General features: G+C 47.2%; 1 protein-coding gene across 1 annotated transcript in view; it reads left to right on the top strand.

The window, feature by feature from the left end:
* GRIK4 (glutamate ionotropic receptor kainate type subunit 4) overlaps positions 1-26,444 on the top strand; it is a 212,931-nt gene that overhangs the window by 97,733 nt on the left and 88,754 nt on the right. The window contains 3 exon segments of the mRNA XM_019547060.1: positions 7,736-7,900; positions 16,576-16,673; positions 21,090-21,255. Coding sequence (XP_019402605.1) covers positions 7,736-7,900; positions 16,576-16,673; positions 21,090-21,255 — 429 coding nt within the window.

Below are 26,444 nucleotides of genomic sequence, written 5' to 3'. Positions count from 1 at the left end.
CATGGAGTGAAAGCACACCTGAGGACTGCTTGGCTCATGGGAGTGTGACGCAAGGATTTTTGCTGCTCGGGTGCTGCTTGAAACTCAACTGAGGATGGTAGGAAATGAATGTTCCTGCTCTCTTAAAAATTGGCTGGTGGCTTTCATAGGATGACTTGATCAGTCTTGGCCCAGCTCTAGGTGGACAGCGGTCTATGTTGCTAACACAGCCCAGGTGGTTAGCATGTACTGGTCCCGTTGTTGGCCGTTTCACATGAAAGGACCAAAATTGACTGAACCAAGGAAAATGAACAGCCGTCTTGCTCTGCGAGGGGGTTGCGAGGGGTTTCCTCAAGGGGAGGGGAGAAAAGTGGGACGTGGCCTGCTCTGCTGCTTCTCGTGTTCTCTCGTCTTTGCTGTGATAAAGTAGTGTGAAAATGCTCCTGTGGAATTGTTACAAGCTTTTACTTGTATGAAGTGGAGTAAGTGCTTGTAGGGTCAGTGAACCGATCTCCTGCAGGAAGTAATAGAAACCCCATCCCTTGGGAAATCCTTCCTAGATTGGATGAAACATTGGCGGACACGCTGCAGTTACAAGCTCGTTAGGGGGCCAAGGAGAGTGTTCTCAAAAACTTATATGGGTTGGATTACATCTTAATAAATGTGCTCATTTTGTGGGGTCCTTTCCTTCCACACTAGTATGCAACATCTCTGAGACATCTAGAGCAAAGTAGTTGCTGATGTATAGACAACTTACTGGTGTATAGAGGAATCCTGGGACAGTACTGAATGTATTTTAGTTGTCCTACACTGCTGAGTGTAAAAAGAGGAGGATTTGCTGCTGTCACGTGATGATCTACATCAATAGCCAATGGACAATATTCTGGGGTTTCCAAGTTATGCAGCCTAATTGAGTATTGATTGCCAAAGCCCTTGTGTGTCAATTAGTGTTGGGGTATCCAACTTGAGTGTAGAACCGGGTGAAAATTTGCTGTCCAAAATATTTTTCACTAGCAAGCACCTCCTTTCGTTTCCCTCCGAACTGCAATTTCAGTCCCCAAAACACCCCCAAACCCATGAAATATATTATAGGTTTTCATTGGGAGAGGGAAGGATAAAAATGAGGAATATTATTTCACTCAAAGAAGTGAACTTTTTCAAGCAAAGAGCAATAATTTTATGGATCCTGGGTAATAATTTTTCCATTTAAAAAGAAAAAAAAGAAAGAAGCGTGAAAACCCTGGAGGAAAACTTTTGATGGAGCCATTTTTCATCTTTATCAAAATTTCTTGTGGGGGCAAAGATGTTTCTAGACCAGCTCTGCTTGAGATGTTTAGCCTTTTTGAAAGCAAATCCCAGAGCGACTACAGGACCCTGACTCCAACTCTTGCTGTCGGTATTCACAAACTCGGAAATGGCTGGAAAACCTGTGGCTGCTTCTGAAAATGTTTACTCATGATCCTGTAATAATAATAATAACAAAAAAAAACCCCTCTGAAACATCTAGGTGTGAAACATTTATTACAACCAGGGAGAAAAGCAGTGCAGTGATTTTTGTGGCTAACAAAGTTCAAAGGCTTAATGTAAGTTTCCAGAATTAAAGATCTCCTTGACGCATCTCCCCATCGTTAATAGACAGGAATACATAAAAGAGAATTTAAATAAAGACTTTAGTCTGTACTTAATGATGCCATTATTAGACGAGAGTTGGCAATGCATCCCCAGACATAAAGTTTTAAAATCAACCTTTTTAAACATTAAATTACCTTTTTGGTCTGCTAGCTATAATAATAAATAAAGATTAGTTCAGCCTCATTACCCAGTCAGATTCATGAGCTGGTTTAATATTTGGTAACAACTAACTAGTCTCACAGTATGGGAGCAGATGGAGCATCGTGACAATTTCTGCACAAGCCCTGAAGGAAGTTAGCAATCTGTAATGGCTCTCCATTAATGGCTGGTTGGGTTTGTATGGGTGCTACTGCCTCCTAGTGAGCTGCATCAGAGCTGCCCAGCAATAGGCCCTCGGTCCGGCCCAAAGATTAATGTAGATTTTCTCCTACCTCGAGCATCTGGAGGCTCCTACTTTTGGAAACAAGGATCCTTGTTCTTTCCTTGCTGCCACAACAAAGTTTGTAATTTGAAGGGCGAGAAAAACTGTAAAATGGGGTGGGCTTGGCTCTGAACTTCCAGGACATGCTGTCCAGTCTAGTGTTTCCACTAAAAACTTAATGAGGTCACGTCTAATTGAGATACTGTGTTTGAGCCAGAATGTGCTATAGCCATTGGAGGAGGTGTGGTTGCAATAGGCTTGCTTCTTTATGCACTACCAGCCTTACACAACTGTGGGGCTCCCATCATCTCCCGAAATGAGGAGATTAGCAAAGGAATATGTTCCCATGTGGCCCTGATCTAGTGGGATGCTGGTAAGTAAACAGAGCTGTATCTTTGTTCCTGCTATATCAAATGGAGATTTTCGGGCCTTTATATCGGCCACTGATGGAGCTCCTTTTTGCATCAGGCTACCCCTCGCTTTCTGCAATTTGCTGTGTAATGTTGGGGTATTGCCTCCTTTCTTAGGGATGTGTTTTCAAGACAAGCCACAACATTCAGGCAGTTGGCAAGGGGAGCAAGGAAGCACATTTTTCCCAGCTTAGGAAAATGTTCAAGGTTTCAAGCGGGGGGAAAAAAGGTCCCACCCTGAATTAGCACAAAAAATCAGTCTCAAAAGTGCTTGCAAACAGATGATGTGATCCATTTAAAAAAAGAATCAGTTATGACATTGGACATGCCTTTTAAAAATACATGTTCTGTACTAGAAATTAACTTACATTTTGAAATGAGAAATTATTTTGAGCTGGAAAATGCAGCTGTTAGGAAATGTCTCCCATTCCAACAACTTCAAGAGCTTTTTCAAATGGAAAGCTCTTCAAAACCAGCCTTTTCCTGCAAACAGCATTGGCAGTAAGGAATTGACTTTTTCCTTTGGGCAAACCTTTTTGAGAAATTCCCAACCGGTTCTAATTCAGATCTTGGGTTTTGGCCTGCCCTTTCATAGCAACATGGGCCAGGCGAAAAATAAAAAATAAAATTGCATCCAAGCTCCTAACGCTTGGATCAGGGAGGCAGGATTTGTGGGTTAATTCTGTGAGTGAGAGGAGGTCAAGGAGGAGTGAGACAACACTTGGCTTTCTGGAATGCTTTTCATTCCTCGCTTGGCTCATTTGTAATTAAAAATAGCCACCATGCATATCAACTTCTAAAAATCCTATGATCCGAGTTGCTGGCCTTAGAGGAAAGCACAACCTTTGCAGTCGTATAATGAGATAAAGATTAACTGCCCGTGCTTTGCAGATAATGACAGCGCTTGTATGTAAGCGGAGCAGACGAGATGGTGTTGCCTGAAGGACTGGGACTGCTCGCCAAGACATCTGTGCAGCGAGACACATCTCAGAAGAATTGTTGTCACGTGTTTCCTTATCAGAGACTAGTTCAGTTTTTGAAACCCTTAAAAGTGATGCAAGATGGGAAGATCAGTTCCTTGGTGCATCTGTCTATCCCCATAGGTGCCTCCCTACTAACCTATCTATAGCTGTCCATAGGCACACCCCTCACTCTGGCATACTCTGATCCCTATCCCCGTAGGACCTGAGTGCTCATCGTGTGAATGGAAGCCTCTGTGCCTACGTCTGATCAAGTGAATCAACTTCCAACTTGCTTCTGTAATCTCTCCCTTTCACAGTCATGCCTGGCACAAACCAGAGCATGGGCAAGCGGATATTTTAAATGCTTAAAAAAAAAAAAGCACTGCCCGGAAATCTCAGCATTGCATGTTCTTTAATATACATTTTTATGCCTTTCTCTTTAGATCTAGAGGTGGATGCTAGCCCATGGGACTGAGAACCTCAGAGCCTAAGTATGAGCTGCCACTAGGTGCCTACCTGGCACTTTCCAATGAGTAACCGTGCTGTCTTAGAGAGTGTCAAACGGCGGGGAGGAAGGGAAGCAAAAGGAGAAAACCCAAAAGCCCTCATGCACCGATGATTATTTTTGTTAGCTGTCCAGATGTTCCACAAACATACCGTTAATACAACTGCTGATGCAGCCTCTTTAATTTTTATTTTATTTTTTTTATCACAACGAGCTTTCACAGTCGACGGAATATGCCAGATTGGAGCATTTCTCGCTGGAGGGGATCAGATAGCTGTTATCCCTCGCCACGCACACACGTGCACTTTTTCCCCTTAACAGTTTTCCAGGTACAGCTGTGGCGAGCATTTTGTGGTGTTCAACCAGAGCTAGAACTGCAAATGAATAACCATGCTGGAAATCACGCAGGACAGACACGGTATCCTATTTATGCATCTCGTTTCCTTGCGGCTCCTGTGCGTGTGTCCCACTAGATGTAATGGGTGTTTGACATGTGCATCCACAAGGAGAAAATCTCGCGTCTAACCTGTAATGGTGTGGGTGTAGCTTTGTGCCTTGTAAAGCAACGGCCCAGAGCTTGAGCTGTGTAAAATGAAACCTTGAAGTGGAAATGCCATTGAGAGGCACTCGGGAGACGCGTTATCCCAGAGAGGCAGGAAATGCTCTCTGCTGCTGGCCAGCAGTGGACCGTGGAGGACACTGGCCTTGTCCTCAAGCCATCCAGATGCTCTCTCTGCAGAGATAAGTGCTCACGGGAACTCAAACCATTTTTCTTCTCTTAGTGCAGGAGCGATTACCTCCTGCATAGGTCCCCCTTTAGTCCTTATGCCACAATGACTCCAGAATCGTGTGAAAACTCAAGTTTTTCTCAGGCATGGTCCTGGGCGAAATACCTGGGCTGCAACTGAGACTTGCATTGAGTTTGTGGCTTTGTGCAGAGTAAAAGCCAGGGAACATTAACCTCTGGGAGGGGGGCCGGGGGTGTAAAAGCAGAGAAGAATTGTCACACACCAATGTGAAGGGCAACTGCTGGACTTACTGGCTGCACCCATACCTCTGCACCTCCATGTAGGGTCAGTAGTGGAGTGGGGGCCATCATTCAAGTCCTGAAGTACCTTCCTGGAAGCATCAGGGCTCGTAGACAGAGGTGGTATCGAGGGCTGCGCGAAGCTTCAGGTTGATTCGTAGGAGATTCAACCAGATTTGACCCTAGCTGACTTCCTGCCCCTTGAGGAGGAGGATGGACTCGATTTTCCAAGGTTTCTTCCAGCCCTAGTGTCTATGAACTCTGTGAAGCTTTTGGGCACAAACACCCTTCATCTGGCATCAGAGAAAAGATTGTAAAAGTTCGCCTGGGTAGAAATGAAAGTTCATATTTCATAGGATTTCACAGAGGAGCCAATAGATGGAAAAAACCCTCTGGGCAGCAGTCCTTCACTGGTAAGGAGTCTCAGCTCTCCTGTGAGGCTGTGATGATGGAAATTACTTTAAAGACAGGAGCAGGAGCTCGGGTTGCAGGTGGTCCAAGTTGTTTCTTGCTTGGGAAAATATGAAGGTTTCATTTAATTGTTATTATTATTTTTTTTTGCAAAAATAAGGTTTAATAAATAATATCGCCTCTATCCATGAGCCCTGATTGCTTTTCCTCTAGACCAATATGGCTACAACCTGGATACCTTCATGGAAGCATGGCATCCTTGTGGTCTTGTTAGTAGACATAACTAAGGGGATTAGCTGTCTGAGGACTTCATTGCAACCAGCTGCCAAGTCGAGATCTCTCTGGAGGCAGAAACTTCAAGGTTCAGGGTCTAAAGTAATCTCTGACAATTGGAGAACCAACATGAAACATTCCTTGGAGTCCAGTTATCATGCAGCAGCCTGCTGCTGCAGGGCTTCCGGGTATGTTTTGTACTGGTCTGGTGCAATCAGCTGGAGACCAGAGTGCCGTACCTCTCCAGGTGGGAGCTCCTTAGGACAAACTTGCACTGCTTTGGTCCCAGCTGGAAGTTGCTCTTTATGCCTACCTGACATCTTCTTTTAACTTTCCCTGTGCCTTGCAAATCTTATCTATTTCCTTGTTCTGCCCCCGCCCCCTCCACTGCGGGAGCAGCTCCGTACCTCCAGGTTACAGCCAATTTGCTTTATTTCGGCTGTCAGTTGATTTACATGGTTCTTTCTTTAAAAAAGGAAAAAGGAAAGCTTCTGCAGCAAAGTGATGCATTTCAAAGCTTTAACAAGTGCTGTAGCTGGTTCTGTATTTTCCTGGCCTGTGTGCTTACATTATACAGCAGAGCTGCACTAATCTACTCTTTGCTAACCTACGCACTTTGGGGCCTGATTCTGGTGTTACTTAGGTCTGGTTTACACCCAGGCAGCTCCTGCCCTAATGGAAGCAATGCTGCTAAGAAACTTTGGCAAAGAAGATAAGCATCGGTCCCCTTATAATTCATATACCAACAAAACAGTGCTGTCTTCCCAGCTAAGATTTAATAGCTGAGTGCTACAACAGGAGCTCTTATTAACCAGACTCGGCAAACAGTACTGCAGAAATGTTGCTAGTGCGTTATGAAGTATTAAGATTAATGCTCAACTCCAATTTATTTTTACCTTCTATAAAAAAAAAAAAATAGTAAAAACAATACACCACAATATCTCTTCTCCGCCCCAGCATAGCACAGATTTGAGTAGGCAGGCTCAGGAGATGAGTTCAAGAGTCAAGTGCCTTCTGTTTGAAAAATATTTGTCCCTCCCCACCCACCCCTGCCCACTCGCTTCCTGAAATATTCTGACTGTGAGAATTGATCTGCTGGTCTCAGCACTGCACAGAGACTTTATCAAATGAACAAAGCATGTTTTTGATGCACTTTTGTGCGTGCGCCTGTGCTTGTTCACTTGCTAATTCACGCATCACAGTAAATCCCGAACTGTTTTCTTGGGCATTAAATGTTTTCGCTCGATCTGAGCCTTCAAGAGGCCGAGAAGCGATTACTAAACTGGGCCCTGATCCTTTCCCTGGATTGAAGTGGACAAACCCCAGCTTTATGATTTTGTATCCTAGTAACATTTAGAAACTGCAATCAGTAGTCTGTCCTTAGTGAGCTTAGGCGCTGCGCAGGCAAGGGACAGACACTCTTGAGGCAGGGAGCTCACAAGTGATGCCTTGGGGCAGCGTGCTGGGTTGGATGATCTCCCAAGGTCCCTTCCAACCCTAATGTCTATGAAATCTATGAAATTTGGTAGGCACTAACAGGTGGGCATGACAGGTAAGGATGGATGTGAGGGGCAGTAATAAAATGAATGGACGTCAGTAGATACGATGAAGGAACAGCTCATCCCATGCCTAACCAATGCCTGTTGGGGGCGAGCAATTTTGGTAGGACGTAAGCTTGGTACTCAGTTTGAAAGGTCAAGCATTGCAACAGTCACCCTAGAGAAACTGCGGTATGTCCATCCTTGGATGCTTTCAAAAGCAGGTTAGACAGTTGGCTGTCATGGTTTAGTCAGGGATGATCCTTCCTTGAGCAAGGGTCTGGACTAGATGATCATGTGAAGTCCCTTACCGCCCTACTTTGCTATGATCCTATGGATACAGAATTGGGGCCCCACTGAGTCATGTAATCCTCCCAGATTAGGCGATTCAGGCATCCCTGCAAAGATAGAAACCTACCGTTGCCAAAGCACTGGTCAAATGCACCATGGAAAATGGACTCTTTTTCTCTCTCCCCTGATCCTTTTACTTCCTCTGCCTACTGACTCACCAGGTTTTATTCTAGGTTCTACTGATTTTTCCAGTCCTTCCTTACTGAGCCATGCTTTTGTTTTCCAGCTGCCATTCTGGATGACCCGATGGAGTGCAGCAGAGGGGAGAGGCTGTCTATCACCCTAGCGAAGAACCGGATCAATCGGGCCCCAGAGCGAGTGGGAAAAGCCAAAGTGGAGGTGGACATTTTTGAGCTGCTGAGAGACAGTGAATATGAGACAGCGGAAACCAGTATGTACCTCCTGGGCCTTGAACCTTTTCTTTTCCTGTCGGTCTCCAAGTGGGGGTTCCCTGCAAGAGCATCCTTCCTTAGATGTCTGCTGGTCTGAGTCTGCAGCAGTGCTTGCCCCAGAAAACAGTCTCATTCATCAGATCAGTGTGGCTTTTCTCAGGAACAGATAGTATCCTGTTATGAGCATCTGAATGATCACAAACCCTGTTAGGGTATCAAGTGCTTCTCCAGCTATAAGTCTCCTAAAGGCAGTTCTGCTGTAGCGACCAAGTGTGTGGTAGGCTTGCTGGCATCCTAGTGGGATTCCCTTGTGCTGGATAGCAGATGGGGCAGTGTCCTTTTAAATAGTTTGGGGGTATTTTAGGGCTGCTCCCCTCTTCTGTGTGCGCTGTCATCCTGCTAAAGTTTAATGGCCATCCTTTTATCACACACAGGTTTTGCTCGCTTGCAGAATTTCCCCTGCAGAGCTGTCTGCAGGTTTAAGGCAGGCTCAGAAAGCAGAGAGGGGAGGAAGCGTTGCCCAGTGGAGACAGCATAACTCTGGGACTTGGGAGTCCTGGGTTCTCATCCGGGCTCTGCCCTTGGTTTATGGCTGTCTGTGAGCAAAGTGACTTCCTTCCCTGCTCTATGCCTGGGGGTGCCTATACACATGCCGCAAAGCTGCTCTAATGTGCTGTAATCACAGCCTGTCTGAGCAGGTTTGATTAATTGAGTCTGCTGAAGTGTGGTAATTGCTGTGCTCCAGCAGACTGTAGCATTGCGTGTATCAGTGTCCCCGTGCTGGAAAATGGTGGTGGGGATGCTGATACACATGATGCTCTAATTAGAATGGCTCTAATTAAAGCGCCCCCCTCTCTCGGAGAACACCTATAAACACCCTGGGTGTCCTCATCTGTAAACTGAGGATGCTGATACTGACTTCCTGGCTAAAACCCTTTGGAAATGAACTGATGTAAAGCACTAAACAAGAACTAGGTAATGTTGGTCTGAATTGACTCATTTCTGAAATGCTGCTTAGCCCTGAGCTGGGCAAAGAAACGCAGCAGCTCTTCTTCTGCGTTTCTCAACACTAGCTGCCAAGGGGCTGTGTATACCAGAATAGGTGGTGCCTAAGCTCTCTTTCTAGAGGCAGTATACACATCCTGGGGGTGTGCATTTCCCAAATGCGAATAGATCTCTGATCTAGATGTTCTCTAAAGGGTTTTATCTTTAGACATGAGCTCATCCAGTCTGCATCCATTACTAAAACCTGTCTATTTGACTAATATACTAATGTTCTCAGAGGCCTTCAAGGTTGTTTTTTTTTGTTTGATTATTTTTGCCTCCCTAGTCAGGGAAAATCTCTCCCTAGTCCCAATAAAAATTAAAAACAAAAATGGCTCTAAGCGCTGCCTCTTGTAGCAAAAGACCTATAGAAAGCAAAAGACTATGATAACTTCTCCACAGGAAATTGCTAAGCTATCTCATATAATCCTATAACAGGGCTATAATTCCCTATTGCAGATGAGTTCTAAAAGTCTATAGAAAAGATATAAATTTATATAGGCTTTTAGAGTGATTTCTGAGCAACGCTGTCTAATGGCTGTAGAACCAGGTTGGTTTTACTTCTATGTATTTCTGCTGGGCTGTCCCGTAGGATATGATAACAGCTTCCTAAAATTATCTTCAGTTGCTGCTCTTCCAAGCCTTTGGGTTTGATTCTCAACAGTCCTGCATGCTGTCCATGTCCATTAGGTTCAAAGGGAGTCCTGGCACTCAGTGCTTCAGAGCAGCAAGTCTCGGGGTAATTCACTGAAGGGACCATCATGCCTGTTAGCATGTGAGGTGGAGGGACTAGTCCTTGATTCCCCAAATAAGAAATTAATACTATTTGTAGAACCGTTCCTCCGTATTCAGTTACTAATGTGTATTTCAGAAGGTTCCCGGGTGTCTATCTATAGAGCCCAGCACCCATGAGACAGTTAAGGTTAAAAACTTCTCCTCCGGCATCTCGAGGAAAAGTTTTGAAATGGCCTTCTTCTGCCTTCGCTTCTTGAACTCTGTAATAGGGGTCCGGCTTGTGCCCTGTTCTGGGTCATCACAGCTGATTAAAGAGTGTCCCCAGTCACATCTGTTCAGTTTATCCTTTGTCCAAGTGAAGCATCAGTCACACGTGTGCCCTCTGGCCTGCCCACATATACCCGTCCCGGGCAGGGCAGAGGGCACGGAGCCAACAGACAGACCTGGCAACCAGGGTCCAGCTTCCATGTGTGCCTCCTTATCTATCCCTCACCCTCTCCGCTGTCATTAGCAGGACAGGAAACGTGGACGATGCATCGCTTCCCTCTCTTGTTTGTTCTGCTCATCCTCCTTGCCACGTGTCTCGAATTTGATGTCAGCATTTTCCATTCGTTCCTTTATTTGTGTGCTTAGTACCAATCTCCTCCTCTCATCGTGTGTGGGTGAATGCGACCAAATAGAAGGTGGTAATGATCTTGTCCTGGATTCCCTTGTTACTTACAGCAATGTAGAGCGAATCACAGCTTTTCTGATGTTTCTAGCTGAAAATACCAATTTGTTGAAACCAAAACATTTCATAGACATTTGGTAGAAACTTGCTGATTTCAGCAAAATACTATGTGGGGGGGTGGCGGAGTAATAATTCCTGAGAAGTTAGACATTTTTCCAGTTTAGAACACTTTTTTTTTTATATATATTAAATAATTGAATATAAAAAAGTAGACGTTGGAACAAAATGCTTTGATATGATCAAAAGGAAGCAATTTCTTTCTTTGGAATTGCCTTTCACAGCACCTTTTCCATTGTTTTATTGCAAGCGAGAAAGAAATTGTGAAATTGCAGCATTTCCTACGAAATGGAAAATTTGGTTTCTGCCCCTCCCTGCTCTCGCAGTAAAGTTGCTCTTGGTATACACCAATATTAAAAGTGAATCAAGCCCCTTTAAAATGAAAGGTTTCTTTACTTCTTGAATACCTGACTTCTCAACTCTAACACCGCAGTAGCAGTTGTCATTGCATATGATAGTAATGAAAGTAGTTTTGATGTTTTAACCTATGACTGCAGAGCTTTTATACATCTCTTTAATACCACTTTCAGATTTCACGCCTTTTGAATTACTCCTAAATATCACAGCTAGTATGTTTAGCTAACTGATTCCAGGAATGTCGCTATTACATCCAAACAGTGACACTTCGCATGCAATTAGCATTTTAAGAGATGAAAGACTTTTTGTGGGTTGCTTTTTATTTTATTGTAAAGCAATTTTCCATTTTTTAATGGCTGAGTTGGGGATCTTAACATATGCTGCTGCAAAACTGTGATTCCTAGAACAGATAAAAAACTTTATCTGTGGACAAACTCACACATGAATTTGATTAAGACCTGTTCATTTTCTATCTAAAGGGAGGCGGAGGCAAATAAATATATTGGCTGTTCTTGTAAGAAAGCATCTGCATATCACTATTTTGAAGTAATCCCATAGTGAAAAGATTATGGGCAGGGCTGGGTTTTCTTTTCATTGCAGGTAAAGCCCGTTTACTCCATGTGTTATATTTTCCCCCAGTTCCTTTATAGGGATCCAAAACGGTCTGTTTAATGACTTTCTTCCTCTTGAAGTCCAAGAATGGACACATTTCCCTCTCGTCAGTCTGTGGTTTTCAGCATGTGGCAGCTTCTAAGGATCTTCCTTTTGCTAATCTTGCCTTGCTGTTGCATACAGCACCAGAGGCTGGTGGGCAAAGAGAGAATGTACCCCTGAATTTGCAAATGCTTTGAGGTTCTTGTCTATGAATGCTGGTATCTTTAATATACAGACTGAACAGGAATTGTTACCTCTTCCTAATACACATCTAACTGATGTCGTATAGTTCTGTGAGCAGAGATGCTCATATTTCCAAACTATGAGTATATCTTTAGGCCCTGATTCAGCAAAGCAGTGAAGTGCTTCTGTGACAGAGTGGGATGTGCCTGTATCAAATGATGAGCTCCAGTTTGCATTATGCATGAGGGCACCCTATTGTAATGTATCCCAGGCAACTGTCTCACCTAGGAAATTGGCTTGATATGTATATAGAACTCATCAAGACAGGGCATATCACCTTTGAATGACTGTTAGCTACTGGCCTGACCCTGTGGGAAAATGGTCTTTTCTTCATCAGAGCCAGCGTGACTAGGGGTGGGCACGGGAGCTTTCCACTGAGAGTCTACTTCTAAAAAGCAGGGTGCTGCTCTGTGTGGCTAGCTGACTGTTTCTAGGCACGTGGCCAGAGGACCTGTAGGAGGGTGAGGACAGGAGAGATTCTGCCCAGCCAGAAATATCGACACCTCTGACTTGCAAGAAGGCACGAGGTGAGGCTAGAAGGGGGGCCCATTTTGTATTTTGTATTTGCAGATCTGTAACGCTCTAGTATTTGAAGAGTACAGTGTCTGTCACTGAGAGAGTCATGTACTAGGCTTGTATGTCAGAAGGTCCCGGGCACTGATTTTGAGGTGTGGAGTGGCTGAGTGAGCCACTTATATCCTAAATGTGTGCCGGACTGTGAGTGTGAGCCTGGGGGTGTTCCTTGGAGTCCACAGCTAGCAACAGAGACTGAAAGTCGACTTGGATTGAACTGTGTTGGAAGCAGATGGGATACAGTATTGGGTCTACTTGCAATGGACTGGTGACAGTACAGTGGAGGCTGTACAACCTGCTTAGCCTTAGCAATGTGGAAGTGTATTACTGAATCGGAGCCATGATGTGCAGTGTTTAGGAAGCTCAGCTCAGGTTGCCCAGTAAAGATGGGGCCAGTCCTACCCCTTGATTCCCTCTACTCTGACATATGAGATGCTCAGCTGCAGGTCAGCACTGGGACCTTGTGATCCCAGGCGGTTTGCTCTCCAAACCTGGGTGCATGATTTTATGCAGACCATGCTGCGGTACCCTGGCAGAAAGGTGGTGTGATATCCTGGCCAGCATCCTTCATGGCAAGCTCTGCATTAGGATCCATGGTTTTCTGGTTAGTCCATGTTGTCCTTGGGATAATGCCACTGAAATCAGATCACTTTTACCAGGAACGAATGTGGAGTTGTGCAGACAGTCCTGCATCCTTGCACGTGCTTGTCTGAATACATGATGCCTGTCGGTGGAGCAAGGCTGGGTCCGAGTATGATTCCCCCTTCCTCCTCCCCACTCCCATGAAGCGTGAAAGAAGCAGGCAGCATTTTGAGTTAGGAAATGGCTTTGGATTACAAGAAGAGCTTCCTCAACATGGCCTAAGCCTCTGCCTCAAGGCATCTCCACTTGGTTTCCTTTTTTTCCCCCCCCTGTAATTCCATCCGCTGTTTCACCCTTAGAGTGATAAGCTGCTGCTCTTTCTTCTGACAGTTGTTGCAACTCAGTTGCTATGACTACTTAATGCACTTTTTGTTCTTGGCTACCCGAGAGACAAAAGGAAAGCGCTTGCCGAACTTTCCTCTACATGCAGGACAAAAATCCCACCCCCTTAGGACTTTTGCCTTATTCACACGTGTGCACACGGACGGGCGCCTGTGCCTTCCTCCTGGATGCTGGCAGGCGCCTGATACACTGCAGAATAATTGAAGGATCCCAGCTGTCACGAGGGACTGATGAATGTTTCTAAAACGGAACGCACAGTTTGCAAATTGCTGATATTCTTAGTCAAAAGGGTCTATTGAAGAGGTGTGAGTGCCAGCAAATCTCTAAGCGAAGAGGAGAAGCGAGTGCTATATCCCTTTGAAGCTGCTGGGGAAAAAAACCAAGGGGAGATGCGTGCTGTCCTCTTACTCCTGTCCATCAGCTCGGTGGCAACAATGGGGCTAAATTAATCCTTGTCACTCATTCATTTTCTGTGGCCTAAGTATTTGCCTAGTGTTTGACCAAAACCCCTTGGCTTGTATCTACAGCTGCTGGAATTGCAAGGCAGCCTCTCAGCCAAGACCACCTAGACCCAGGACAACTTGGTTTCCTACTTCACACCAGATCGGGTGCATTCAGTCTGGCAGGGCTGCCGTTTGGCCTCCTCCTCTGTCGTCTGCATCTCTGCCCAGATGACTTGACTTTCTTAGTGGAATATTGAGCCCCTGGGGCCCAGTCTACAAGTGTTACCTTTTGGTGGACATCTGTTGGGTGGCAGGAAATAAAGTCTTAGTTTTTTTCTCCCCCCGTGGTCACAAACACCGTTTTGCAGCCGAGAAGTCCAGCACCGCGTAGAACATGGCAATGAGCTGTCTTCTCGAATGCGGGACTAGTTCCCATAAGACAAATCATCTCTGTGGGAAGGTGTGCCCTGTTGTGTGCTGCACTGTGGGCAGAAGATTTACGGTACCGTACAGTATAACCTCATAAATCCAGCATGCTCGGGACCGAGAACCTGCCGGAAATTTTAAAATTTTGGATTTCTGAAACTGGAGCGATGGCCGGTCCTGGAACAGCATCCGCACGTGGCGCAGAAGCGTGGGCCGGTGGATGGTGGCAGGAGCCGCCGCGTGCAAGCTTAAAAAGTGCCGGATTTTTGAGAGTACCCAATTATTGTTTTTATATATACGGATTTACAAAGGTATACTGTACTACCTTTACATCAGTTTTTAAAACAATGAAAAGAGAGGTCTTACTGCATGATTACATTTCTGTTCTTTACCTGAGGAGATTACTTTATCCTTGTTTTGAAAGGTATGGGGAGGGGGGCTTGCTTATTATTATTTTGTGTTTTGCTGATGTTAGGTTTAAGCTCCTCCATGTCCTCCTGAGTGGGTTAGGGTGTAAACTGGGATGACACTTTTCATATGCCCTTGTTTCTTGGATCATTTTACAAAGATGAATTAATTAAACCACATCATTGCCTGTCAAAGCACTAGTCTCATCCCTAATTCACAGAGGGACAGAGAGGTGAAATGACTTGCCCAGAGTCACAGACCAAGTCATTAGCGGATCTGGGACTACAACCCAGGAGCCCTGCCTCTTATACCCTTGTTGTAGCCACTAGATTATATAATTTCCTAGATTTAAGGCCACAAAATACCATTATAATCATCCAGTTTGACCTCCTGCATAACATAGGCCTTTGACATTCATCCGGTGGTTGCCGCACAGAGCCCAGTAACTTGTTGTCAAAGGAGAATGCATTTCTCTCTTTCTTTCTCTCTTTCTCTCCAAAAGACATTGAGTCTTGATTTAAAGGCTTCAAGTGCTGGAGAACCCATATATCCTGTCATAAGACTGTTCCAATGATTAACTACTCACGCTATTCAAATTGCGTTCCACTTTCAGTTTTTCTGGTTTCAGCTTCCAACGCTCGCATCTAGGTAATTTCCACCACCATTGTAAAGGCATGGCTCGGATACACACCAGGTGCCCACAGGAAGAATCCTGTCCCAAGCAAAACAAGTCACTTGATATACGAGGGACTGTCTTTTAGATGCATGACTTCTTTGCATAAGCTAGCTCGTAAACACTTGATTTTTGAAAGCTTTGACAAGACGTTACTGTAGAGAAGGCAAATAACCGTGGTGAACTTAATTTCTCCCACCTGGCGTCCGCATACCTTGCAAGCGCTCACGTTATGCTAGTTAAGCAAACATGACTGTGTATTTGCTGTTCGTCTGCCTGCCCGTGTCTTTAGATGGGAGGGAGATGGGAGCGTGGTAATATTGAGTTAGCCATTTCTCCCAATGTCTTTCAAAACTCCAATCAGCCATGTCAAGTTCAGAATATCCTTCGGGGACCTCAGGGCTCAGAAATGAGGATGCTGCTGGTTTCGGTCTGTGGAGGCTTCACTCATACAAATTACTCCAGAGGAACAGTCCTCGATGGTTTGGTTGGATCTGAATTCCACCGGGGAGGCCTTCCAAGTCCCTTCAGCTCACTTGAGCTCTGATTGAAAGCACAGAAGGTTACAGTTTAGCCCAGGAGACCAAGGGAAAAATTCAGCTTCTTCAGTTTGTCAGGGTCCTGTTAATGTTATATCAACTCTTGTGGCCTGGGTCCAGAACATTAACTGCTGCTGCACAGAGCGTACAGTAAAAACAAACCGAGAGCAATAATTTAATTCTTCTTATACTCAGTTCTGCAAAAGATGAGAGAAGAAATATAGAGAAGTTTGGCTGCTGCAGTATGTTGCTTTAACTTGGATCGTTCGTTGCTTAATATCTTCCATAAACTTCCATGAAAATTTCTTGCTGCAAAGCAGGAAAAGCCCGAAAGGGGCATGTCACCAGGCAAAGGGACCCGGCTGTCCTTGGGCTTGAAGGAGGGTGGAGAGAGAGCAGATGCGAGCGGTTCGGAGGGGTTGGAAAATAATGTGCAAATGGCATTGGCGAGGGGCTTCTGTGGGATTGGGGGCAGCAGGCGGGAGTGCGCCACGACTTTTTAAGAGGAAACCAGCAGTGGTGATAAGGGGTTTGGAGCACATGGTGGGGACTTCCCAAGGTTGGAGGTCTGTCCTGTAAGACAGCTGGGCTATGGGACTAGTAGTGGGAAGCAGCGATGTTCTGAAAGTTAGGGATATGAGACTGACTTCATGGGGTTGGGGCTACAGAGACTCTTGGTTCAGTGGGGCGCTGGAGGCTGGGTGAGTTGATATACTTTGTGCTGTATTGTGTAGGCATCACTGCTTACTGGGACTCTTTGGATAAGCGCACCTCATTAACACGTGTTTCTTCTCCATGGTGACTCCAGTGTGCCAGATTCTGCCGAAAGGGGTGGTAGCTGTCCTGGGACCTTCATCAAGTCCGGCTTCAAGCTCCATTATCAGCAATATCTGTGGGGAGAAAGAGGTGAGTGAAATGTCCTCTTTGGGAGTCATTTTGAGCCAATGCTCTGACCAGCGGAGCTGCCTGAGCCCATGGTGCAGGTCCACAGGGGACAAGGGTGGGAGGTTGTAACGGAGGGGCAGGCAGGGTGCATGGGGTGATACAGTTCCCCTGACCTTGTTCACCACGGCAGCTTCATCTCAAATCCTTCTCTCAGCCCATGCGAGCCTGAGTCCAGGAAGACTCTGGAGGCTAAAAACAATTTCCAGCCCCCATTCTCTGCTGGGCTCTGGATGGAGCAGTTCCCTCCTTGTCTCCACTGACTGTTGCCTCAGTACTTGAGGATGCAGCATCTCACTTCTGCTTTATTATCTGCAAATGAAGTTATTATTTGCCTTCCCAGCTATCATCCCAGAAAGCATTTGTTGCCTCCAAGCTGCAAGTGCCTCCTCTGCAGATCCAGCAGGGAAGGTTTCTTGCTCTTCAGTCAGTTTGTGCCTTCAAGCTGGAGTCTTCTGTGTCCAGACAATGCTTTTCTCCCTGAGATGCCAGCCAGGGTCTTGCTGCGTGCTCCCTTCCTGTTGCTTTCCTCCCTCCTTTCCTGGCTTTGACTTGTCATGGGACTGTCAGGAGAAGAGCATCTGAAGTCTCCTGCAGCTTTCCTGTCACTTCGCCTCCATTCATGCACTCGGGTCTAACTAGTGAGTCTGCACCTATCCATCCTGGTATCTGTCTGGCTCTCCATCACCGCAGTATCTGAGCTCCTCATCCTCACTTGTAGATTTTATCCTCGCCTCTTCCTGCAGGGTGGGGCAGGGATGTTATCTACATCTTGCATGGTTGGGGGGGGAATGGAGGCATCAGACATGGCCTGGGAATGTCTAGGGTTTAGGTGTAAGCATTGAACCCAGAGCTCCTGAGTGCCAGCCTGGTGCCTTGCCCACTAACACATCCAGCCTGTCCCCCTTTTTGCATGGAAAAGATCATACCAAAATCCAGAATTCAGTGCACAGATCCTCTCTCTCCTGGTCTCTTTGCCCTCCTTCCCTTTAATCTTGTTGTTTGTTGCTTTTCTCCCCACATCAACTTTTTCTCCTCTGTGTCTTGGCTCTTGCTCCCTCCTGTACTGCCATCCCCCTGGTTTTTCTAAGACCCAACACCACCGCTGAGCTTCCTCAGCGCTTCCTGTTGAAAAAGCTATCCACTGCTTGGCAGATGTGAATCCCTACACAGTCTCCCGACAGCTTCTTAGCTTTGTTTGCAGCCCTCCTGGACGATTACTCCCCCTTTCTGGTTTGGAGATGTTCCTTCAGTACAAACACTTTTTGTCTGTGGCCAGATTATGCACCTGATTTAATATTTTATAAACCTTGAACCACCTTAGACTGATCTGACTTCACTCCAGGGACAAGAAATTGAGTTCTCGTCTCATAGTTCATCCCTTTAAAGTCTGATAACATCACTCAGCCATTTAGTCAACCCTGTCTCTGGTATCTCCAATCTCTGTGAGCATCTGAAATGGAGCACTGTAAATAGGCTGCATTCACACACGGGGCACACTCCTTTTTCCTCCTGGTATCTGAGGCAGTAGAGACGAAAGAGATCTTCTAGGGCCAGCCCTTGATCATGGCAGGGTGGCTCCCCAGAGCGTATATTTTAATGCTTCAGCCTATTTAAACATCTGAAGCCTTCTGTATCCCAGGCAAAGACCCCTCTGCATTAGATCATGAGTGCTTTTCCTGAACGTTGCATTTAATCTGCGTCACTTGGATCCATGGTCCTGGTCTCAGCCCGTTATTCATAAACTGCTGCTTCTTTCTAGAGGTACCCGGCACCAAAACTTGCATTCTGCGGAGTTCAGCTCCAGCCTTAGTGGTCTCTTTCTTGGGCCTGAATCTGTGCGCTATCACTTGCACTGACGTCAGTCAGGAGCAGTTCATTATAATTTGCCTCGCAGGAGCACCTAGAGACCCCGAACAAGGCCAGGGTTTCTCTTTTGCTGGGCTTGGTATGCACAGCTTGTAAGGGAAGCTCTGCCTCAGGAGCTCACAGGCCAAGTTCTGTTACCCACCCACCCATTTTACAGACAAGGAATTGAGGCAAAGAGAGATGAAGCTGCTTGCTCCAGGTCACACAAGCAGCCTGCCAGAAATGGGAATAAAATATTCATTTCCTGAGTCACAGTTCAGTGCCGTCACCAAAAGACCAGCCTTTTTCTCTAATGAAGTCAGTGCTGTTATTCTGGTGCACATAAGGAAAGAGTCAGACTTTTTATCCTGGGCGAGGAAAAGACCTGGATCAAAGCAACCATCCACTGTGAGGCTGGAGCCTGCCTCCTTTGGAGATCACAGGCTGCTTGTAACTGGTTCTCATGTACACCTGTGTCGGAGCAGCTCTCTCTCCTGTTAGCAATCTTTACTGCAAGCTTCAGACTCCATATGACTTCAGCAAATGATCAGCAAGCCCGTACCGTGGATGCTTCGGCTGCTTAGGTTAAAGGAATTTGCCTTTAGCTTACGGTCGGCTTCTCTCCTGTTAATGGAACCCCGGATGAGGGCTGTGGAGTGAAATCAAGGCAGATAGCGGCTTATTTCCCTCTAACTTTCCGATTACTAACCAAACAGCTTATGCCTTCAAAAGAGCAGCCATCACAGCCCACTAACAGCCTTCCCCAGGAGGAGAAGACTCGGAAGAGTGGGGCGCTAGCCTCCGGAAACTGTGGTAATGGAAGTAAAGAGGACTTGACACCCTCCTAATGAAGCAGAACCAGATGTTTCCCTTTCCCGTGTTCTATTTCTTCCAAATAATTCATTCCGCCAAAACAACAAAAATAATTTTTCCCATCCAGCTGGCCTAGCCACCTTCCCCACCATCCTGCTGCATCCTCCCCATGTCTCTGAGCATGTGCCCAAGTCAGAACGGAGCCAGCTCTCTGCCCACCCTTCCTCAGCGCTGGCTTGTTCCACATTGCCTGTGTTCCCTGGGATTCACTACCCTGCTTCTGCCTTTGCCTTGATTTATTAATGGCAAATTAAATATTATTAGGGCTGGGAGGGATGATCCCACTGGATTTTCTGCCTTACAATAGCCTGTTCCTTCTCAGCAGATCAAAAGGCCCAAAGCTTCTGATTGCTGCAACTGTTCCTCTTCCTCCTGGGACTTGCCAGCGTCAGGTCATCTTGTTCCTCTTTCTTGTAGCCTCCTAAACGTCTGGGGGTAGATCTCCACTAATTGCTGCATGTGCAGCTTTAATCTAGCTAACATGGGTACTAATAGCAACGAAGCCATGCGTGGTGGTGAGGTTCCTGTGTGGGCCCCATGAGCCCCATCCAGGACCACGCAGATACCAGTGAGGGCTGTTAGCCCCTGCTAAAGACAGAGCTGCTATAGCTTTGTTGCTCATGGTACCCAAGCTGGCTAGATTAAACTAACTCAACACACCTACACCTCCCTTTACAGTGTAGCATCCCCTTACTGCTGACCTTTACTAAAGAGCCTCAGCTAGGCCCTTCCTCATCCATCTCCCTAAAGCTGCCAGCCAGGTCTTTGTTCATAGAATCACAGAAAATGAGGGTGGGAAGGGACCTCAGGAGGTCACATCTAGTCCAACCCCCTGCTCAAAGCAGGAACAGTCCCAACTAGATCATCCAGCCAAGGCTTTGTTGAGCTGAGCCTTAAAAACCTCCAAGGATGGAGACTCCACCACCTTTCTGGGTAACCCATTCTAGTGCTTCACCACCCTCCTAAGGAAAAACCCTTTCACAGTATCCAGTGTAAACTTCCCTTGCTGCCACTTGAGCCCATTGCTCCTCGGTCTGTCATCAGCCACCACTGAGAACAGTCCGGCTCCATCCTCTTTGTAACCTCCCTTCGGGTAGTTGAAGGCTGCTGTTAAATCCTCTCTGGGTCTTCTCTTCTGCAGACTATAGAAGCCCAGTTCCCCCAGCCTCTCCTCACAAGTCATGTCCCCCAGCCCCCAACCATTTTCATTTCTCTCCGCTGGATTCTCTCCATTATGTCCACATCCTTTCTGTAGCGGGGGGCCCAAAACCGGACGCAGGACTCCAGATGTGGCCTCAGGAGTGCTGAATAGAAAGGCATAATCACTTCTCTCAATCTGCTGGCAACGCTCCTACCAATGCAGCCCAGGATGCCGTTAACCTTCTTGGCAACCAGGGCACACTGTTGACTCATACGCAGCTTATTGTCTGCTGTAACCCCCAGGTCCTTTTCTGCAGAGCTGCTGCTTAGCCAGTTGGTCCCCAGCCTTGTTGCTGTGGTGATCTTGCAAAAATCCTGCTCCTCTGTCCCAGCTGCACATTCCTGGGACTTTTTTTCTCTCTTGCCTACTCCCTTTTTAGCAGTGAATTGACAGCTCCTTACTGACGTTCTCCTGCAGCTGACCTTGCTTGCTTTCTCTCTCTGTCCTTTTTCATTCAGGTCCCTCATTTCAAAGTGGCCCCAGAAGAATTCCTCAAGTTCCAGTTCCAGCGATTCACCACCTTGAACCTCCATCCCAGCAACACAGACATCAGTGTGGCTGTTGCTGGGATCCTGAATTTCTTTAACTGTACCACTGCCTGCCTCATCTGTGCCAAAGCTGAATGTAAGTCACTCCAGCCTGAGTTAAACCCCCACTGGTCCTGATTTCCTTTCATTTTATCTTTTTCCACATCTTTCGGCACCTCCTGCTGTGTTAAAAAGGCCTCTACCTTCTGCTGCCGGCGGTGAAATCCCTCCTGAGAAGGGCAGTGGTGATTGCAGAAGGCTTGTGCTTTTTACCCCTCTGATTACAAGGATATAAATGAAACCATTTGTCTAAAGGTGGCGTCTGTTCAATCCACTGTGGGGCAAAACGGGAGCTTGGCAAAAGCAGTGGCCAGAGAGGAAGCCTGCAGACAGGAATTTGCACGATGATCCCAAATCTCCATGTTTTCCAACAGCTGTGTATGCAGCAGTTGAGGGAGGGGGAACAATCATTGGCTGCTTGTCTTATTTGATGCTTGAAAGAGCGTTTTGTCTGGTGGGTGGCTTCCCACAATGGAGAAAGGTAGAAGGCCAACTTCTGAGAGAGCACCTTTTTATTTACTTATTTAGCAAATGGGTCTCTTGCAAGCATGTCTTTCTCAGACTGCACCATTTATAATCTAAACGGGGTGTGTGCAGGACCCATCTAATGTCCAGCATCTTCTGCACAGTTCCACATCTGTACCACCCTGCTTGTACTGACCTGCATGTATGTGCCAGTCACTACAGCTGTATGCCTGCCCATGTGCAGCCACGCTTCTGAGCCCTTTTTCCTTAGACCCCTCCTCTGGTTAACACCCCAGCATAGCCGCATTGATGTGCCTGGAGCCACTTTGAATTCATATTGCTGCAGACGGAAGGAGGTGACCTCGTAGCGTGCAGACCATGACATGGGTGAATCTGAGGCAAAATGCAGGTCCCCAAAGCCTCAGGATCTCTCATGTCTGGCTCCTGCAGGGATGCTCCAGGGCCAGAAGAGTCCTTGCCTTTTCCAGGCATCCACAGGGGACTAGATACATGGTTGACACAAACAGCAAAACCCAATTGACTTCAGTGGATCTGCTCTGCTTTACACTAGCCGTGGATCTGGCCCAAGCCATCCACCAAGCTATGTTCATGTTGTAGCTGGAACCCTCACTGACATTTTCAGACTTCATTTTTTGGCTGTGACACTGAAATTAGCCTTCTTTTTTCCCTTCTGTGCAGCATTTGCACATCTCCTGTCCCCCACTTCCCTTCTCCCCCTGTGCCGACACATGGTCCAGTACACACCCTCTGGGGCACCTGGGGCCCGTCGATACACAGCTGCATACACACGCATCCTCCCAGCTACATGCCGACACACATAGGTGCCTTTCACTTAATTCAGTCCCTAGTTAATTTGATCCTTCATTTAACTGGATCGAAAAATCTTAGGAAGCAAATCGTTGGCTTTAAAATAACATGATGTCCACCCTTTAATTGAATCAATGTGATATGCTTTAATCAGGAATTACTGGATAATTCACTTACAAGAGGGAGTTACCAATTACGGCTAGGACATGGCATTTGGCCATAGGCCTCAGGTACAGGTGAAGCACGAAGCCACCTCAGGTCCAGAAGAGCACTGGAGGGGCATACGGTCCCCCTCCTCCCCACCCTACTTGTTTTCTCCATGTAAAGAGCCAGCCTTAGCACTGGCCAGTCTCCTGGCACAGACAACTTGCAGGCCAATGCGGAGAGAAAAGATTGGGCTGTAGTCTCTTACTTGGAGGAAGTCTGAGCACCTTGAGCAGAGGGAGTGCTATTAAACACTGTCTTTGAGTGCAGTGAGCCCCATCCACCATATTCAGTTGCATATGCTGGATGGGGTTCTTTGCATCCTCCTCCGAGGCAGGCAGGGGCAGCATGTGATTTAGTCACAAGTGCATTAGGAAATCCTGGCTTGGGAGCCAGTAGCGGTTGTGTGTGACAAGCTGAGAAGCAGAGCTCATGGGGGAGGAAAGTGTGTGAGCTGTTTGGTTTATGAACAGGACTGGGTGATTTGGCTCCTGGCTTCTGCTCCCAGTCTTGCCCCATCTTATAGGACATGTCTGCATTGCCTTCATGCAATGACACTTGGAGACTTGCTTTCCTACCTTAGAGCAGTCCTAAGCACCTAAGTAAACATGGAAGGACTGTGCAAGGCACAGAGCTATGCCTATATAAATCCAGTGCAACAGCAGGAGAAATTTGGCTGCATGACTTGGTTTCTTGTCTCTAGGGAGTATTGTGTGGGATAATTCTCCAGGGCTTGCGAAGTGCTTTGAGACTCCAAACAGGAAGCTTCTGCATGGCTCTCTAAAGCCTACAGCAATAAAAGACGGCTATAGCTAAAAGCTGCAAAGACTGCAGGTCTAACTGCAATTGCACCCTGAGGGTCATAGGGAAAACAAGGCAACCTGCCCAATCCCATCCATGCAATAGGGCGCAGAACAGATGAGGAGTGGGTTGAGCCAAAGGGGAAGACAGTGCATGGACCCCTGGCTGCCTGTGTGTAATTCTAATTCATGCCTGCATGCGTGTTGCTACCGCTGTGCACAGAAATGCACACCAATGTGTGCCAACCTAACGCCCAGTGCAAAGTGCTTACTCTGTGTGCAGTGGCCAGAGGGGGAACTTGCACTCTCATGCATCTGGATTGATCCTTATTTCTTGTTTCCTCTGTTCTGTTGCATTTGATCACAAGCTGTGGTCTGTCAGGGTGTCGGTGTGGGACAGCCCCAAGCCAAAATGGCCACTTGGAAGATGCATGAAACCAGGTGAATTTGGTTTGAGCACAGGACTGGGTGGTAAGACTCATTGATTCTGTACCCAGCCTTTACTGATTTAGACTGTGACCTTGACAAAAGCACATCTCTCCTCTGGGAGCTAGTTGCTTTTACACTGAAAGAAAACAGTAGCCCCATGCTTCAGGGCTCCTACTGGTTGCCTGCTGGGATTTGGACGAATTTCCCCCCCTTTAAAGCATGATTTGGTTATTTGAGGAGAGGAAGGAGGGAAGGGGGTGGTTGCTAGCTCCTGAACCAGTAGACGTTGGCTGTGGCTAGAGGTGGGAGGCTGGCTAGGATACATTGGTGCTCCTAATGATCCTGAGAATCTCTGTCTGGTGGATAGGTCCTGCTCATTCATTCAGGATCAAACCAGTCACCAGATTTGGATCAGGAAAGTATTTCCCGCTCTTGGGGCTGTTGGGGACTTTGCCTCCTTCTGTAGCATAGGATCATTTTGGCATCTTCCACCTAATCAGGTCCCTGGCATTGCAGTGGACCAGTGCATTGGCGACACCCTTGTCTCTCTTGCTCTTTTCTCTGGCACATTGTAGGTTTTGGTTGGGGCTGTGATGTGTAAGGGGCTCCAGGCAGTTGTCTGCAAAGGCAGGGGCTCAACGTGATAGTCAGGGAGATCCCTTCCAGTCCTGAGTCCCTAAATAGGAATAAATCATCCAAGTCAGTGGAACCATGCTGGTGTAAAACCAGTGCAATAGTGAGCAGGATCAGGCACGCATGCAAAAAAACTTGGAGTAAGGGCAATCCCACATCTTCCTCCCTAATGCATGTCAAGCCTGGTGGCTAAATCCAGGAGGGCAGAGAGAGAATCCACAGGTCCAAACTCTTCTCTTACCAGCCCACATGTCTCCAAAGCAGGCCTGTGCTGCAATCCTTGCACAGATCAGGAAAGCGAGGCAAAAAGAGTCTTGCCGCCCATCTCTGGCTCTGACCCCGTTGTCTCCTGTATGCACTTACGTGCCTAGATGCAAGCACAAGGCAGGTGCGGGTGGCCTGGGAGACGTTTCTGCTTAGCACACAACAAGGCGAGCACCACCGGTCTTCGGCAAGTGGTGGCACGGACGGCGCTGCTCTCACAGTCTGCAGTTGATCCTGCCTCTCCGCACCCGGTGGTTCCTCGTTTATGCACTTCAAAGCTGCCAGAAGGGGCCTACAAGCCCTTGCTCATGTTCAGCCTGTAAAACAGCCTTCTGAAGTGTCAGTCTGTCAGCATCAGGCGTTTCACATTCCCGTGTCACCAGAACAAAAGGGAATCTCTTTAGATGATAGAATCCTCCTTCCATGTGACAAGAGGAGGGAAAGCAAGAGGCTGATGGGGCTACAGGTAAGGTGGAGCGTGCTGGAAATAATAATTTGGTTGAGCCAAGGGAAAGGAAATCAAAAGCCTTCACCCCGTTTCCCAACCCCCCCCCCCCCCCACTGTGCCTGATTTGGTTTGGAAAGCTATCAGTCGGGCTGAGCCCTGCAACCTGCAGGACTGTCAGAGCTGTCTACCTGCGCTTGATGGGCTGGGGGAGCAGCAAGGGGAGGGGCGAGGTGCCTGTGAAAGGCGGGAGGGCAGTGGGGAGGCATCAAAATGGGAAAACTTAATCGAAAGGAGCAGCGAGGGTCTGGCATGAACTGCGGTTCCACAGCTGGGCTGGGGGCTGCTTTCCTGCGCCTCATTAAAGCAAGGCTGAGATGTGCAGGCCATTAGACTTGAGGAGCCAGGTCTAATTGTATTCTGTGGGACTGAGATTCAGCATATGCTAAGTGGTGCCAGGGGCCTCGGCTGGCTGGCTTGCCTTCTTGCTTGCTTTTTCAATTTCTCCTGGTGACTTTGGGCCCATCGCATGAGCCAGACCTGGCGTAGGTCACCAGCGCTCCTCTAAGCTAGCTGGGGAGTAGGGGTGGAGCTGTGTTTCTCGAGCTGTCCAGGGGGGTACAGCTAGGACGACTGGCCCAGCTGTGCTGTCCCACGTGCTGAAGATTGCAAGTTCACTGTTCAGCCATAAAAACTTGAGGATCCTTTCCTGCCGCTCAATGGCCAAGCATCAGCTGCCGCTGCTCGCCTTCCCCTTCCCACTGCTTCCTCCACTTCCATGCATGTTAATTAACTCGGAACAAAATCCCCCAGCGTGCTCCTTGATGCCCGCCTGCCGGGAGCCTTGCTATCCCTGCGCTCCCATTGCTGCTCAGTTGCAATGGCCCTGGAGAGCGACAAAGCAGCAGGCTGGATGCTGTGCAAGCAGGCTCCCCTGAGTCACCTCTCCGCAGCTGGCTCCCAGCTCTTGAGCTAGCTGATGGGAAAGCGGGCTTCTTCCAGCCTCCTGATGCCATGCAGCACTCTGTATTGATGGGGACACCGGCAGCCGCTAACGTGTTCCTGCAGCTGCATGGAGAGACCGCAAAAGTCGTTTCATTTAGCAGGCAGGAGATGCTGGCTTTAACCCTAGCGTCCTTCCCCATGTCATCTTTATTA

The sequence above is a fragment of the Crocodylus porosus genome, unplaced genomic scaffold (assembly GCF_001723895.1).
Source record: "Crocodylus porosus isolate Cpor-Errol unplaced genomic scaffold, CroPor_comp1, whole genome shotgun sequence".
NCBI classification, from domain to species: Eukaryota; Metazoa; Chordata; order Crocodylia; family Crocodylidae; genus Crocodylus; species Crocodylus porosus.
The sequence above is the reverse complement of the archived record's forward strand: the minus strand, read 5'-3'. Positions and strand labels throughout refer to the sequence as shown.